General features: G+C 33.4%; 1 protein-coding gene across 3 annotated transcripts; it reads left to right on the plus strand.

Annotated features, from left to right (window-relative positions):
- The first annotated feature begins 1,099 nt into the window (after positions 1 to 1,099).
- LOC130626031 (uncharacterized) lies at positions 1,100 to 16,452 on the plus strand. Of its 3 annotated transcripts, none has more exons than XM_057441142.1 (22): positions 1,100 to 1,715; positions 3,563 to 3,731; positions 3,844 to 3,992; positions 4,886 to 4,933; positions 5,190 to 5,270; positions 5,998 to 6,056; positions 6,771 to 6,955; positions 8,045 to 8,111; positions 8,373 to 8,418; positions 8,557 to 8,635; positions 9,320 to 9,616; positions 10,137 to 10,561; positions 10,929 to 10,991; positions 11,087 to 11,125; positions 11,428 to 11,587; positions 11,782 to 12,370; positions 12,487 to 13,325; positions 13,553 to 13,982; positions 14,405 to 14,506; positions 14,632 to 14,748; positions 15,014 to 15,189; positions 15,751 to 16,452. In XM_057441142.1, exons 1-22 carry the CDS (start codon positions 1,606 to 1,608, stop codon positions 15,922 to 15,924), a joined length of 4,404 nt encoding a protein of 1,467 aa, XP_057297125.1. In that variant the 5' UTR covers positions 1,100 to 1,605; the 3' UTR covers positions 15,925 to 16,452. The 3 variants fall into 3 exon arrangements, with proteins under 3 accessions (XP_057297125.1, XP_057297124.1, XP_057297126.1); XM_057441141.1 differs by having other exon boundaries at positions 1,111 to 1,715; positions 14,996 to 15,189; XM_057441143.1 differs by lacking the exons at positions 1,100 to 1,715; positions 3,563 to 3,731; positions 3,844 to 3,992; ... (2 more) ...; positions 5,998 to 6,056; positions 6,771 to 6,955 and adding an exon at positions 7,570 to 7,871 and having other exon boundaries at positions 14,996 to 15,189.
- The last annotated feature ends 383 nt before the right edge of the window (positions 16,453 to 16,835 follow it).

The following is a 16,835-nucleotide window of genomic DNA, read 5'->3' on the forward strand; positions in this document are numbered from 1 at the left end:
AACATGTATTTTATCGTAACCTATGCAAAAAACAGGCACTTCAAATTGTTTTTAATTTTGTTTATGAAACTATTTGTAGTTCAGTTACATGAAAGAATAGGAAAAGTAAAATATTCAAACGACTAACGAAAGTTCAAAGTTTTAAGTATGTAATGTTTTTTTATGAATATCAAAAAATTATTCTTGTAATTAGTTTTAAATTTTTTTTTTTGCTCATCACATTGAGGAGCTCTATTCCTATTGAATTTTAATAGTGTGTTAAGCAAGTTATAAAAACAGTATGACTGTTGCGCATCAATAAATTTCTTCCCTATATCTCTTTAACAGATTGCAGCCAGTCTCATTTTTATTATTTTACTTAATGGAAATATAGCAGAAAGTCTTAAAGATCAGTCATTATCTTTATTCCACTGTAACCGGCTTAAATGAGGAAAACTTTAAGCAAGTGTCCCTTTTTGACATTCCCTATGTTTATTGGAGATGGGTACTTATTGGAGAGATGTATTTAATATTGACCAAGTGTTTGTCACAACATGTAAAGAATCTCTATTATGCTTTCAAGCAGGTGTTAAGTCCCGAAACGTTTTAAAAAAGATGTACAATAGATTTCTTAAAGTCAAAAAAAAGAAAGGGTAATAAGCATGGAAAATTTTAAACTAAACGTGTACAATGAGGAAGGGTCACATTTTATGACTCCAAGCCATTCAACAAGAAAACAACACCCGACCAATAAATTGCTCACCTAAGGTTACAATAATTTAGAATGGGCGAGCAACCTGAATAATTAGAATAAGTTTATAAATGCATATTTTATTACAAATTCTTTTTATCTATTTTATCTTATCTTTTGTTATCTTTTGGTTATTTTTTACTGCAAATAATAGAAAGATAACATGGGTTTCCATGTGAAATGAATTAATATTGCTCAGGCAGACAATTTTTTTGTGGAATTGGGGAAACAATTATTGACTAACGAATTAGCATTTCTAATTTATCATTTCTCAGAATTGGATTAGTCTTTGCGTGAGCAAGAGTAATTTATAAAGTTTCTATTTCGTAGAAATTTTACAGTACATTGTAACTTTTTTGGATATTTACGTTGACTTTAATGCAGGGCATTTAATTAACGCAAATTCATGAAATTTACAAATTTTATGCATCAAGATATTCTCTTTTTTGAACAACTTAGGGTTGTACAGGGTTTGAACTAGAAATATAAGTTATTCGTGCCTTGTTCGTAGTAACTTTAGTGTGACAGTCATTATAAGAAAAAGGTGATTAAATGATTGATGCAAAAATAAAATTAGGAATTTTACTATTTTTTTCCTGCAATGACTTGTGAAGATGGCATTTTAAATCACAAAGATAGCATTTTTAATTGCAAATTGTCACCTGTATGTTTAAAAATGGAATATTAATTTTGACTATTTTTTAGAACTTAGAGTTTTTGTAACCGTTCATGCATTTGAGGGTCAACAAACTATTACAGCCTAAACTGAATTACCTTCTAAATTTGTTATTTTTAATTTTAGATATGACAAATATTTAGCTTCGTGATGATTATAAGAAGAAGAAAAAATCGTTTTATTGAAACCAGTAACTCCAATGCCGATCTCAAATTACAAGTATCGAAATATGAGAATGAATGTTTCTTCACAACAACTTCTACATGAATTAGCATTGAAAGCAAATTGTAATTATAACCCTGAAAAGGAGTAAGTGTGTATTTTGTTTCTTCTTTTTATCGTTGTGCTATTGTTGTTTTGTCAGGTAAGTCTCGAAATGGTTTGAATTGCGTGTTCTGTGTGTATCTTTGTTTTACAAGAAATGTACTTTGTGCGTACTTTTCATTATCTGCAAAGGCTAATTTCTAAAAATTTCTGAAGCCTGGCCCCTGTTTTATACTCTTTGAACGATTTTCCCTGTCAATTTAGAAATTTTCTTCTTCATGTATATTTCATATTTCTTAAAATCTTAGACTGTAAATAAACAATGAAATTTAATGAGATTATAGAGAATGAAGTATTTCCAGCTAAGTGTGAAAGATAAGTTTTTTATGATTCTAGCTGATTACATACTGCAACCAGGTAAAGGAAGGTGTTATTACTAATCTTCAGCCACACATAATTTTCCTTTAAAGCATGCCTTTGAAAGTACAATCTACATCATTATCATCATTCTCGGCTTAACATCCGTTTTCCATGCCAGCATGGGTTGAACGGAGTATATTAATGACCCTCTTCCAATCTGATCTAGACTGTGTTTGATCTAAACTCAACTTCCTTTGTATCAAGTTTGTTCTTATAACCTCCTGCCAAGTCTTTCTCGGTCTGCCTCTGGGCTTTGCCCCATGAACTATCAAATCTCTACACTTTCTTACCCAATTACACCCTCCATTCTTTCCAAGTGCCCCAGCCAATTCAATCTTCTTATGTGGATAACATCTTTAATTCTACAGATACTTAGCCTGCTTCTTAGCTCATCTGAACTCTCTTTGTCTCTCAGACAGGCGTTACACATCCACCTAACCATTCTCATACAATTCCTTTCTAAATGGTCAAGATCTTCCTGCTTCACTGCCCATGTCTTACTACCGAACAACATAACACTTCTTACACAGGCCTCATACAACCTACCTTTTAACTCAATTGACAAGACTCTGCTAGTCCTCAAAGGAAGTAACTCTCTGAACTTTTTCCAAGCAGAACCTATCCTGCCAGTAACACTTCTTCCAACACCCCCTTTACTGCCCAACATATCACCTAAGTAACAGAAGTTCTCAACTATCTCTAACGAGCCACTGTTGTACATCTTCCATTGACTTTGCTATGAGAACCAAATCATCTGCATACAATAACTCCCATGGGCAACCTGTTCTGAACTCCGTTGACAGCGCTTCTAAGACTAGAACAAACAACAAAGCACTATGGTATATTTATCACTAAGTGAATTGTAACATCACTAAGTAACTTTACTTATAATTGAAATAATGTATAATCTAGAAATGCAAGATGTTATCATGAAAAGAGGTACTTCTACAGTTTTCCTGAATTACTTTGCACTGTTGTGTAAAAATTTGAATTAAAAAAGCTTCTCTGTGTAAAAGGAGTTGAAAGGAAATGCTCAACTAAAACGACATCTTTCAGATCAATTTTAATTATGCCTGACCATGGTTTCTTTATGATTAAGTTTAAAATAAATTTGTAAAAGGTCATTTTAAGATCATTACTGTGGCCATGGCAACGATTACTTCCTTTAGATATTAGATAATCCCCATTTCTAGCTAGGTTTGTAAAAAAAATAAATGCACATTTTTTTCCATTAAACTGACTGTTTGTTGTTAATATTCTTGTTTTCTTTTACTTTTTTTAAACTTTGTTTGCTTTATATCAATATTTATTCTGGTACCCGCCTGGTTGTTATAATCTTGTTATAATTTTGTTAATATTAAAAAGAAGACAAGCTCCATGATATTGTTTATTTTTTTCCTTCTGTTTTACTATAAGTCTTTACCATATTGTTGTTATGCATTCTAATTACATAAACTTTTTTGTGTCTTTAGAGAAATCAAAGAATTATCTACTGAGAATAGTATGCAATGTCTGAAACACAATGTAACGGAGAAAGACTTAGAAAAGACTGTCATTAATGGTCAAGCTCCTCTTGAGCAACAAGTTTTAAATAAAATTGTATCTTCCCCAAAAGTCAGACGAAATTTTATACCCTACCCAGTAAGTTATTTTGCACAACAGTGCCATTTATTTTAGTTCAGTTAGGAATAGAATTCCTAAGTTATTTTTTCTAACTGTTTAAAATAAACACAGTGATAATATTATTTTATAGGATCATAACTACGGCCAGCAACCGCCTTTAACCCCTCCTGCTGAAGATGGGAAGGTTATTTCAATAAAAACTGAGTCTATAGTAGATAAAAATTACAAGAATGCAACTTCTACAGAAGAGGAACAGGAAGGAGTAACTAAATGCATATGGTAAGACAATCTATGGAGAACAATCTGTAATATGAATGTTTACTGTTACCCAACAGATTCTCAAAAAGAGATTTTTTTAACCTCATAAATAAAAATTACTTTAACAATAGCAAATAAATTCATAGAGGTTTCTAAAAAGTCTTCAGACAGTTATGAAACACAAAAAGGGACATATTTAACACAAATTCTTTCAATAAACGTCTCTCTTATGGTGAATGCATTATACGCATAAATAATCTGTCAACAGACCACTGACTTTTAATTGACCTTTTCACATTCTGTCGATCAACATATTATGATAAGTTTTTTTTTCTTGATCATCTCTGTTGGGTTAATTAAAAAGCTATCATAGTTTAATAACTTTAAAAAGTTTTGTGGTTTGTTTCATATGGATCGATTTAAAAGCAGTTAAGTTCCTCATTAGTTTTTGTGACAAAGAAAGAAAGAAATCCTGTCAACGGAAAGAAATTGTTTTCTATTAATATGGTAACAGAGATTACTGTGCTTTCAATCAAAATGTTATATAAAACTATAGCGATATTGTTGTAATCGATTTTTATTTTTCTGTCACTAACAAATTATAATTGTACCTAAAATTTGAGAATATTTTTTCGGCATGTGATTGGATATGGTGGTAAAACTACGTGCGCTTATTATTAAAAGGTTTGTTTATTGTGATCAAGTCAAAAGTTTACACCATTTGTAAAGCTACCTGCTAATATAGTATGATATTTTTCTGAATTTATTCCACTATTGTTGTTCATTTTCAATGTGGATAAATATCTTTGTTTATATGAATATATGATATACTTGAATTAAATAATATTAATGTACACACCAGCCTCACACAATGAATCGTTGTAGATATAATATGGTTTTTTCTTTTACTTTAGTGAGTTTGAGCACGATGATGGATTTATGATTTGTTGTGATGACTGCAGGTACATTAAGCTTTCACAAAAATGAATTATTATTATTATTATTATTAAAAGAATATTTATACAGGCAAAAAAACTTTAGCTACGCATAAAATATATACACACAACTGTTATCAATGTTTCTCCTATACAAAAAATCTCTATAATAATAGCCATATTTCTGCCAGCTATGTACAAAATCTTTAAACTATGCCACAGGCAGATTCACATGGTTTTGCCTATATATCTTTACAATTCTGTGACAATTTATTTTTTTCAGTACTTGGCAACATGTTGAATGCATGGGTTTTAAATCCAGTAAAGTTCCTGAAAAATATTCCTGCCATAAATGCAACCCACGGTGAGTTTGTAAATTTTTCATTAATTTCACCTTTTTTTTTACTAATTCTAAATTTGAGAATAATGTTTTACCCCTTTTCCTTGAAGAATGTTTTATTATTACTGGAAGGTGTTAATATTTTTAAGAAATTTTTAAATGCGACGTTTGTTGATGAATTAATTTTAGATAACCTAAATATTCCTAGGACTAGAATATCTAAAATTGGTTAAAAAATTCTGTTGATATTTTATGCATTAACCCATATAAATAAAAAACAAAACAAACAGTTTTCTTCCGTTTATAAGATTTTTTGATTGTTTTTATCTTTATGTTTAATTTGTGTTGGATGCAATTATATTCTTTTTGATTAGAAAAGCATAAATTACTAATGTCAAGTCATTTGCAGAATTAACGGAAATATTCATTTCAGAAATATGTCTTCTTTGATATTTTAGGATTTTATTATTTAATGTATCAGAAGTTTGTTGATATTTTGACATAAGAGTCTAATATCACTGTCATTACTACCATTTCTTTTATTATTATTATTATTATTATTATTATTATTATTATTATTATTATTATTATTATTATTATTATTATTATTATTATTATTATTATTATTATTATTATTATTATTATTATTATTATTATTATTATTATTATTATTATTATTATTATTATTATTATTATTATTATTATTATTATTATTATTATTATTATCTTCCATTTTCAATATATCTTGCAGGGAATTGGATATTGAAAGAGCAAGAGCTATCCAAACGAAAAAAAGAGAGACCATGTCAGGTAATAAAATGTGTGAGGATTTTCAGGAAAAAGTGATATCAGCAGAAGATTGTGCAAATTTTATTTACTTGTGAGAGAGAGCAGGTTTTGTTGAGAAAGATGTGTGTGCACGCATACACACGCTGACACATCAGAAGTGTTGAAATCTGTTGTTGATGACACTGCGTTGTCACATTCATAACAATATAGCAAGTTTGCAAGCCTAAACTGAATATATAGAATGTAGAATGGTCTTGCACCGGTAAACCATTCTGCATAAAACTATTTGAGCAGGCAATTCTAACATAAATTTAATAATGTTTCGTAAAATAGGGACCAAAGTTTCTGTGGCTGAGGAATTGTCTAGTATTTGTTGTGTGAATATCTGATATTATGTAAAACCAAAAAGTAGTTTATAGAACAAAAAATAATTTTTTGGTTTAAAAATAAACTTTCATTGCACAATGTTGTGATGTTGAGGTTGTCAAGAGTTTTTAAATTTAATATCACTATCATTTTCAGTCCCCCGCTTACTTTTTTTTCTTACACCATAAAAATCCATCTATTTTTTTATCTTCTATATAAATTTATTATATACAGTTTGTAATTGCTTGTTTTTTTATTATAATTTTTATTTCCGTTTTTGTTGTGTTTCTCTTAAAATTATGCACAAACTGAATATTGTTTTCTTTTGATTATGAATTCCATATGAATAAAAATTTTTTCTTAAAACAGAAGGTGATGATGAAGGTGAAGAAGATGACACAGGATCTGAAGATGAAGCAGGTAAAACTATGTACACTGCAATCTCAAATACACCAACTAGAATAACACTGCTTTCCAATGGCAATAATCCTGCCGTACCAGCTGGTGTTGTGAAAGGTAGAAGTAAGAAAGGAACTCGTGTGCAAAAGAGAAAGGTGAGAAAAGTAAACGATTTTTTTTAAAAAAAATATTTTTTATAAAAAACTTCTAGCTTGTACTGGGACAAGGGTTATAATAGAGATAATGTCAGAGTGGTTATTGATATGATTCATAAGTTCTCATAACGTCTGTAATCTAAGATTTTTACCAGTATTTTGCAAAATATATAATGTTGGATGATTGGACAATGTTTCGACTCCTGCTGGATGTTCATCTTTTGTATTACTATTAATTTACATAATGTTAATCTACGGGGTAATTATAATCTTTTTTAAAAAGCCATATGATTTAATAATATCTATACTATTGTGTGTAAAGAAAAGATTGGATATGGTAAATATAAAGTAAATGTAATAACACTAAAGCTGGATTAGTACTCTTTGTTGATTAGCTTATATTTCTAGTTGGCATGCAACTTCAGTGTTTTTCACTTGCTTTTGATCATCAAGTTTGATTAATTATTAACACATGCACTGAAAACTCATTTCATGTTTCTCTATACACTCATGTGACTTGCTATGAAAAGAAGAACAAGTGCTTCATCAATAATTAATAAATATTGAATACTTAATTTCATCTCCATAGAGAAAAAGAATTTGTCTTTTTTATATTGGTGTAGAGTGTTACTACAGAAAGAACAACTGCCTGACAAGTCTTAACAAAAATTGTGACAACTCTTTATATATTTAATGTTTGTCTGTGGTTTGGGAGAATTGCCTTAACAATTATTAAAAGTGTGCATTGGAACCCTCAGTTTTATTTTGTAGTAAATATTTGAACATTTACCAGTTAAGAAAAAATTTAAAAAATCCTTTGGCTATGTATAGGTAAAAATGTTTTACTAAGATTATGAAGAAAGACTTTAAATTCTCCAGAAAAGAAAGCTATTTATGTCATGTTCTTATTGAAGAGGTTTGTCACTTTCGTGTTAAATTTTACATGATGTCAACATGTTTGAATCTGAAGCTGATGTTTTGTGAACTATTTAGGGAGCAGAATGTCAGCAAGGACATGCTCTGTAGTGAAGTGACTTCACTGGTTTCATATTTTATTTTGAGTTTGTGACATTAGTTTTTCTTCTATAGCTTTCAGATCAGCGTAATACGCGAAGGAAAACAAGACGACGAGAGAAAAACGATGGTGATGCAAATGGTAAAAAATACTAGACTTAGTAGACTAGTAGACTTACTAGACTATACTAGACTCTTTGTTACATATTGTTAAATATATATTAAACTTTGTTGATTGTTGTCAATAAGTTTGACCACTTTCCTTTAAATGGATATCTGCCTGGTATGGTGTGGTCAACGAAATTGAGAGCATAGAATAAAGTAAATGAAAAATCAGATTTTAGATTAAAATCTATGTATATAGCATGTTCAACATCATCTTTTTATATTGTTTATTCTTTAGTAGAGGAGCCGTTTTCAGACAGTAACTCACTGAATAACTTTTTTGGGTAAGCATGCTATTAGTGTATTGTGTTAAGCAGGGCAATATTTAATATGGTGCCACAAATCAAATATATATATATATATATATATATATATTGTATATACGTCAGGCCACTTTTTAAAAAGACCACTTCTGCTTTTAGTGCTCACAAACTCTATGAGGAGATCGAGGAAAACAAGTATGACACAGAATTTCAAAACATGCATTTCAAGCTGTTTGAGGTAGTTTGATTTTTTAGTGGTGTCAAAAACAAAACTTCCTTACACTGCCTAAACGGATTTGAAGGGTTGAGAAACACTGTTTTAACCAATTTTGTACCTGAAATTTCTTTTTTTGGAGTTTTTAGGCCATTGTTCAAACTTTTTATAAACAGGGGTACAATAAATAAGATATTTGATTAAGTAAACTCAAACCCAAGACATCTCAAACTTTGTAGCAGTGCTTATTTTATAAACTAACTTTTTAAGTAAAAAAAACGTTTCTTCAAATATGTCTTTTGTTATCTTTCATTGTCTTTTTTGTATAAAAAGGGCATGCAAAGCTTATTGTGTGTATAGCCACTCAATGTGTGTAATGTGTGTATCTTCCTCTGATTGTGTTTTTCAGTGTCTTTAAAACTCTCAAAACTCTTACAAAGTCGAATTAGAGAGAATCAACAGTAATAAATTTTCAGTAAAAACTGAAATCAAAACAACTTTAAAAAACAACGACTTGGGTTCATTTGCGCACGCCATTAAATTATTGTTTGTATTTTAGAATAAACATGCGAAAAATAGGAACAGCTTGGTCTAAGGGCAAAAGTCTTATTCGAACTGATCTGTTGGGAGAGTGTTATTTCTCAAAGGATAGGCATGATTAACAGTGGTATTATGCTGCACGTCAAATCAATGTGTTTCTTCTTTCAGGCAATACCATCTATTGACTTCAAAAACGTTGTGAAATGTTGCACCGTGTCCGATGTGACATCAAATCGAAAAGGGTTAATCGCCTATTGCGATATTTCAGCAGGAAATTTTATTCTCGAATACAAAGGAACTCTTATGTCTCGCCAAAGATTTGAAGAACTTCATCCAATGTTTAAAGAGAGTTGTCCGTACGTTGTGATGTACAGCAAAATAAAAACTCTACAGTTGGTCATTGACGCAAGGACTTATGGAAACGATGCTCGTTTTGTTCGTCGGTCTTGTACACCGAATGCTGAGGTATGTGGATGTTTTAATTATTTTGAGGCAAAAAAGGAATCCAGTAGCCTTGCTCACAGAATTCAGGCTTTCTTCCCAAAACCTTCTAATTATAATTTTTTCTCTTATTGAAAAGGTGTGGTCTTTTTTACACTCAATTCCTGAATTACATCTGGTATACCTTCTTAAATATCACGGTATCCACTTTGTCAGAAAATTCAAGAATTCTTAAAACTTTTTAAAAAGTTAAGAAAAAGTTAAATTCTGAAAATATTTTCACAATGTCAGTAAAATTTTGGAATTCTAAGAAATTCTAAAGAATTCAGAATTATTAGTAATTTTTTTATATGTGTCAGATATATCAGGAATTTTAGGCGCAAATGGTTAATTTTTTTTTAAAAAAGATATTGTTACGGATTAACAAATTCGCTTTAATTTATCACAATCTTTTACTATCAATAATGTGGGTCATTAAACTTACATTGCAATAACTTAGTAGATATTGAGTGAAAAAACTAAAGTTGTGTTTTTTCCTCTTTAGCTTCAACATCTAACAGCCAACGGCGCATTACATGTGATGATAATAAGTCAAGGCGACATCAAAAAAGACAGTGAAATCACAATCCCATTTGACTTTTCTCTTGACTCTTACAGAGGTTTTCTAGAATGTGCTTGCAATAAAGAATTGTGTAGTGTTCGGTTGCACAACATTGAGTGGAAAAAGACTAACAGTATCGACCGCAATGAATCGATACAACAACAGACAGTAGTAACCAACACGCTTGTTAAAAATGAACTGCAAGAACTTCAAATTGAAAGTGAAAGTGATTCTAATTTGATAGGTGATGAATCGAAGCACGAGAAGTTGTCAAGGGAGGAGCGCAAATTACAAGCTCTTGTAAGACAGTTTGAGAAATTAGAGAAAAAACAGGACACCACAAAAAAACCGAAGACACCTATATTGAAGTAAGTGTGAAAAATGGTCGCTTTAGTGAAAAATCCTTGAAATTGTACTTTATTTTTATTGAACAATACTTTGTAATGTTTTATTATTTTTTTCTTTCTTTTGGTGAGACCAAAAACTTTTATTTCATCATTTCACCTATCTAAACCTCCACACCTCGCGTCACAGCCTTTGTTATAACTGAACTTTTTTTCCAGTTTTTTTTTTTTTTTTTTTTTTTTTGGTAGGACCAATAACGTTTATTAACGTGTTTTTTTTGTATTTTTCTTTTCCTTTTTTTCTTGTCATATTAAAGCTTGCAACAATTCCAAAAGCCTTGTCGTGTTTTCTAAAATCATTCTTTATGATCAATTTATATATGTCACGTAGGACTTCCAGTGTGGACGAGAACACGATACCTGTAATGGGTATGAAGAATAGTGTCGTGGTAAAGTAAGTCGCGTTTGTTTTACTGTAACTAAAAGCTATCATTTGTGTCACCAATTTTGTGCTTTGTGATGTTGACGTGAATAAAAATGTTTCCTTAGAAAGTCAAACAAGAGAAAGATGAGCATGAGTGGAAGAAGGTAAGAAAAGTATTCTGCTTACATTACTTGGATATATTTGATACCTTGTTCAGGCGTAACCCTAAAAAGAATCTCTGACAAGCATGCCATCCACCTTAAACTAGCACTCACAGGGGTAACTTGAATACTTGTTTTTTCTAATGAAAACACAAGATGTTTATTTTTTTTCTATTTTGGGTTTGTTACGCTCTCAAGTCCTGGGTATATTAAAGGATCGTGAAAATATAACAGACCTCGCATTGCGGAGAGGGACCGTCGCGTTGGATACATGTTAGATACCCTTGTAATCTTCCCTTTTTTAGGCGCACTCGACAATCAAGCTGTTCTTCAGAACCGGTGTCGCCAGCCGAAAACGAAGGAGGAAGTGCCATGTCTACACCAACCACGCCTTTAAGCAACTCTCATCCGCAGACGTTATTCGAAAACGCCCAACTGTTGCGCCAAAAAGGGCGGAAGGAGAAGGTAAGATGTTCTATTTGGTGGTTAATTTATGTTGCTGATGCGTTAAATGAAAATCTGTTCAAGAGGCTTTATTCGCACAATAACATCGCGCAAATTTACTTTAGCGTGACCCTTTAGCTAGCGTTAGCGTTTAAGCGTGATGCAGAAGCATTTTTATGTGTTATGAGCAATTGCGACATTATTTTTTTTTATAGGAACCACTTACTCTAACCTTACCCATTCAACGCAAATTTAAACAAGATTGTGGAACAGTTAGTCCTACACCACCTTGTACGCCCATCGGACTTCTTAGTCCTGCTCGTTCTATAGGAGAACCTTCAGCTTTCTCGTTGTCGCTGGACACGCATGCTCTTACACAGCTAGAGTCGACACCTTTGAAAGCTGGCTTAACTAACGGCCTACTACAGATTGCGAACGTCCCCACCACTCCGTTTTCAACATCTTTCTCATCTACGCTGGGGAATGTGACAGCCGAAGAGCGTATGGGAGATTTAACACTGAGGCTAGGCGATTCCCAACCCTCATCACCGGCGTCAAGGTTTCCCTTTTACACCAACGGACCGTCACAACGAAAATATTACGGAAGCTTGAAGAAACATTGGCTACGTAAACATTGCCAAGCAACGACACCAATGTCGGCTGGTAATTTACGGAATGGCATATTCGTTAACGGCGAAAAACAAATTTCGTTAGCAGCTTTGGTTGCCTCGATTAGTCAAGAACAACATGTTAAGAATATGATATCCGTTTTAAATCCGACACCGGTCTTCAAACGACCACAAAGTAAGTGAATAAATATTAGTCTGGTTTTAAATCCTTTACTATATTTAGAATGATTTGCCTCTACTTCATGGGGAAGTTAAGCAAGTTTTGTTCTTATACCTTACACTTTATTTCAGGCTGTGTCCCACTAAAGAAGCGGCATTTACTCAGAGCTGCACAACGCAAGGCGTGTAGCAAATCAACCAATCACACGTTACCGACTGACATCACAGAAGACAATAAGCTTCATACAACGAATCGAAATCATGTCATGGTGAACGGTAATGACGCCGATGTTAAAACAGAGTGTAAAAATAACTTACTGGCGATACAAAATGAAGCAAAGAGTCAGAGTAATTCTTTAGAATTAGTGACAGAAACTATTAGTACAAAAACCCATTCTTGTCCAGCGGAAGACGAAGAAAAACCTACGGTGCCGGAAAGTACTACACATGACGAAAATGTTTTCCCGGTTACCGAAAATATAAATAGTGTAAATAAACTCAGCGAAGAGGAAAAAAACAATGACGTAACGATGATAGAAAGTGACGTAACTTTTAAAACTCCTTCGTTAAGTTCTTCTGAAACTTTGGTTAAGAATGATGCTGGGGAAAGTAAAAAGCGAACTTTAGAAACGGAGGAGAGCGAGTCAACAGCAATGGACGAGCCTTCTAATAAAAAGGCTTTCTTGGACGACTCATTTGATGATGGTTCGGATATCGGTTTAAAAATTGTGGTTACGGAAGCATGTGTAGAAAATAGCGCTGAAACGAACTCTTCATCGACTTCTGTGTCGATCTCTACTTCTTGTACGGATGTTAAAAACACCGAACCTTTACCTCACACAGCACTATCGACACTCCAAAATAGGGCTGAACAGCCTTCACCGCGGAGTAGCATAGATAGTAATCCTGATGTAGATTCTATCAGCAATGTCCCTGGTGGAGAGCATGGAAGTGGTAGTGGAAAGAAAAAGGTAAGGTTATTTGCGCATCTTTGTCTGATCTGCTTACATCGGCCCTGCTTGCATCGGCCCTTATTGACTTTCTTATGTCCACGGCCAAACCGTCATAGATAAACATCACGTGTTTATTTCTAATCTACTTCATAAGCATAAACGTTATGCTTATGAAGTAGATTTACAGTTTTGATTGATTTACTGATCTTTTTAAACCATCACTAATCTTTTTTGTCTACTTTCAGCTTTCGTTCAAAGAATATCGCAACCGTATACGTTCACAGAAGATTTCAAATAACGCTTCCTCATCCCAACCCCCTTTACCTACTGAAGAAGTAAAACCACAACCTCCTCCGGACGCGCCTGTTTCGCCCGCACAAAGAATGAACAAAGCAGCTGACCTGCTTCTCATTCCGCGCACAGTTTCATTACTCGGTACAGATGCCAGCAATGTAACAACATCGAAGTCTCAGTCAAATGATTCTTCTGTGAGCATTTCCTCCAAGCTGACTGTGCCGTCCGGAGAATTGGCCACTAGTAAAGCAGGGAAGCTAATCGACTCTGCGAAAAGACAGTCATACGAAAGAACGCAATCCACGAGTAGCAGTAATAGCGTCTTTGAGCCTGTTAGTCCTGGGAACGAGTTTGACGCCACAAGCCCACGTGAAGACACGGGTAAGAATTTTTTTGTGTGGAAATTACCTCTATTAAGCGAGAAATAGCCTCAGCCTCGTGTTTCACGCTAAGCGTCGTTTCCGATATAAAGGGAATTGTCCCAGTCGTTGCAGCGCGTATTGTGTCCATATAAACACAAATAACTTTTGAAATTGTTTCGCGCGAATTTTATGTTCAATCAGTCTAAATATTATTGCGCGAACTGTTTTGCACGGATTTTGCTGACGTTGCAAACAGGATCAGCGAAATTATTACTTGTCTTTGTCCCGTGCGAATATCCTGAGGTACCCGTTCGTAACTGGATCACTATTTCCCGCATTTTTATTGCTTTCGGCACGAATTGATTGAATTACGGGGGTCCAAAATGTACCTGCAGCACCACCATTTTAAACAGACAGGCAGTAATTTCTTCTTTTCCATAGCGTTTGGTCATACCATTCACACAGAGATTACGAAGAATCCTTTCACTATACACAACGACATAACCAAACACCCGTTCGGAAAGAAGCAAAACCAAGCTCCGGGTAAGTAGCTCATCTGTTGTGTAGCTCTTTTGTTGTGTCTGCACGTAGAACGACACGAGATAAAGAAAAACAAGGTTTATCTATCAATGAGAATATATTTTCGATGTTTTATGTTCATATTTCAGGTCTCCTACAGTATCTGTCTGCGCAGAAATACCCTCACTTAGCTACGTTAAATAGTAACAGCGGTGGAGCGCAAGCCTCGTCTGGAAGTCATTATCGCGGAAAACAATCGTCTGACTGTAAGTAGCAAATTTGATGTATTTGCTAAAATGTCATCGAAAACGGGGATCTTATTTAAACTCGAAATATTTTTTAACATGTGCGTAGTACACATAAGGAAGATTTTATATATGTGTTTACTATAGAGACTTTAGTACTTCTATGGTTTATAGGTTTTCGTCTTTTCATGTTTTTAATTAACCTCATTAGCAAGAAGCGTGCCCTCGCTTAAATACAGTCGCTTACGTAATGTCTAACTATTATTAGATCATTCTTCTGACGTAGTTGAAAACGACGACGACGCCTCGAGCACACATTCGAACATGTCATCGACATCATACGGCAGTTCGTCGGACGTTTTACACGATCGCGTGTATTCTAATCGCCCTCCATACTCAAGAGAACACAACAATCGGGATTACGGCAGCCGAGAATCTAGAGAGTATTATTCAAATCCACCGGTAGGTTTATCTCAAGCATTCATATTATCACACTCTGAAAACATTTTAAACGAGTGGCGTAAAGACTTCAAACTGTATTTAGTGTTCCAGTCTTCTTGCGCATCAAGGGGAAATTTAACGTCCAGGTGGCGTAAAGACGCCACCTACCATCTTATCTTCCATTTATGCGCAGGGTGTTCACACTGTCAGAAATTGTTAAGAATTTTAGAAATATTGTCAACTTGATCGGAATATCAAAAATTTCTTGAAAATGTCAGGAAAATTTTAGGTTTATTGACCATTCAATCAGAAGTTTTTTCCTCCTTTAAACCATTGAATTAAGTTTCAGATATTTTCTTTTCAAATTAACATTTTTAAATAATTCAAATTTCAATAAGTTTGAAATTTCGATTCAGAATTAGCTGAAAATGGTGGGAAAATGTTTAAGATTCCAGTCAAAATTTAATAAAAATGTCAGCAATGTGAGGAAAGGAGTTTAATATTAAGCGGACATCCTATTACGTGCTGTTACGTCTTTATTTGTTTGTATGTATTGTTATAGTTTCCTCTCTTTATTTGTAGCCTCACTCGCCTTATACAGCGCCTTTATATTACCAGAACTACAACCAGCACATGAATTCATCAATGCCTCGACCAACTAATTCACAACGTAATAGTGGATTTAATAACTATCACCCTCCACCAAGTCATGCATCACGGCCGCGTCCTCATCGTCGTTATCTTCCATTTCAATAATATTATTTTAGAACGAAATTGTGGATGTGCGGCAGTAAGAATAGATGTTTTGGTGGCAGTTGTGTCCAATGTCCACCCATGGCGAAAATAACAGATATTCTTTTATTCCGAATTTGCCTTACCCAAAGTCGTTCCTTTGCTTGAATTTACCATTCCTCAATTTTGTCTTGCTTGCCCAGTTTTGTCTATAATACCCAATTTTTGTGTGTGGTTTCTTGAGAAGTTTGTTATTTTTAGACATTTCAGCTCGTTTCTAATTCTCGTTCAACGACGACTACTTTTTTTAAGAATTCTAACTGTTCTGGTAACGTTGAAATTTTATATTGCTAGCAACCTTGGTTCCACGAAATTTTTATTTTAACATAAAAATAAGTATAAAAGGGGTTGAGACCAAGGTTGTTATGATATCGTTCAAGATGGTAGAATAATTTTTGTATATATGCTTTTACCTTGTTGAATGTTTAATGTCGAACTTGTTAGGTTCGCAATATATATGGGGAATACACTGTATATAAAGCTCTGTTTACATTAATCTTGTACTAAATTCAATTCAAACCTCTGGAAAAAACCGAAATGACGAAAATGGTTAGTACATTTTGTACACATTCTTTTTATCGCCGCAGAGAAATATTAGTTTGGTCCAAAAATGCAAGCGGATATATCTGCACAAAAAACAGAAATTAACGGGAACACGAGGCCTAAGATGCCAACCTCGTCTCCAGGGGTCAGTCAGTCAGTCAGTCAAGTCAGTCAGAATTAGAAACCATCTAGAGCACATATTACTAGAAAAAGGTTTTCATGCAATCAAGACGTCCAAAAATCAAAAAAAAGGTTGTTATTTGGACAGGACAGGCAAATGCAGAAATAAAGCAATAAGAAGCAGCTCACCCCCAGGGCTTTTTGCATAGTGC

The sequence above is a fragment of the Hydractinia symbiolongicarpus genome, chromosome 14 (assembly GCF_029227915.1).
Source record: "Hydractinia symbiolongicarpus strain clone_291-10 chromosome 14, HSymV2.1, whole genome shotgun sequence".
NCBI classification, from domain to species: domain Eukaryota; kingdom Metazoa; phylum Cnidaria; class Hydrozoa; order Anthoathecata; family Hydractiniidae; genus Hydractinia; species Hydractinia symbiolongicarpus.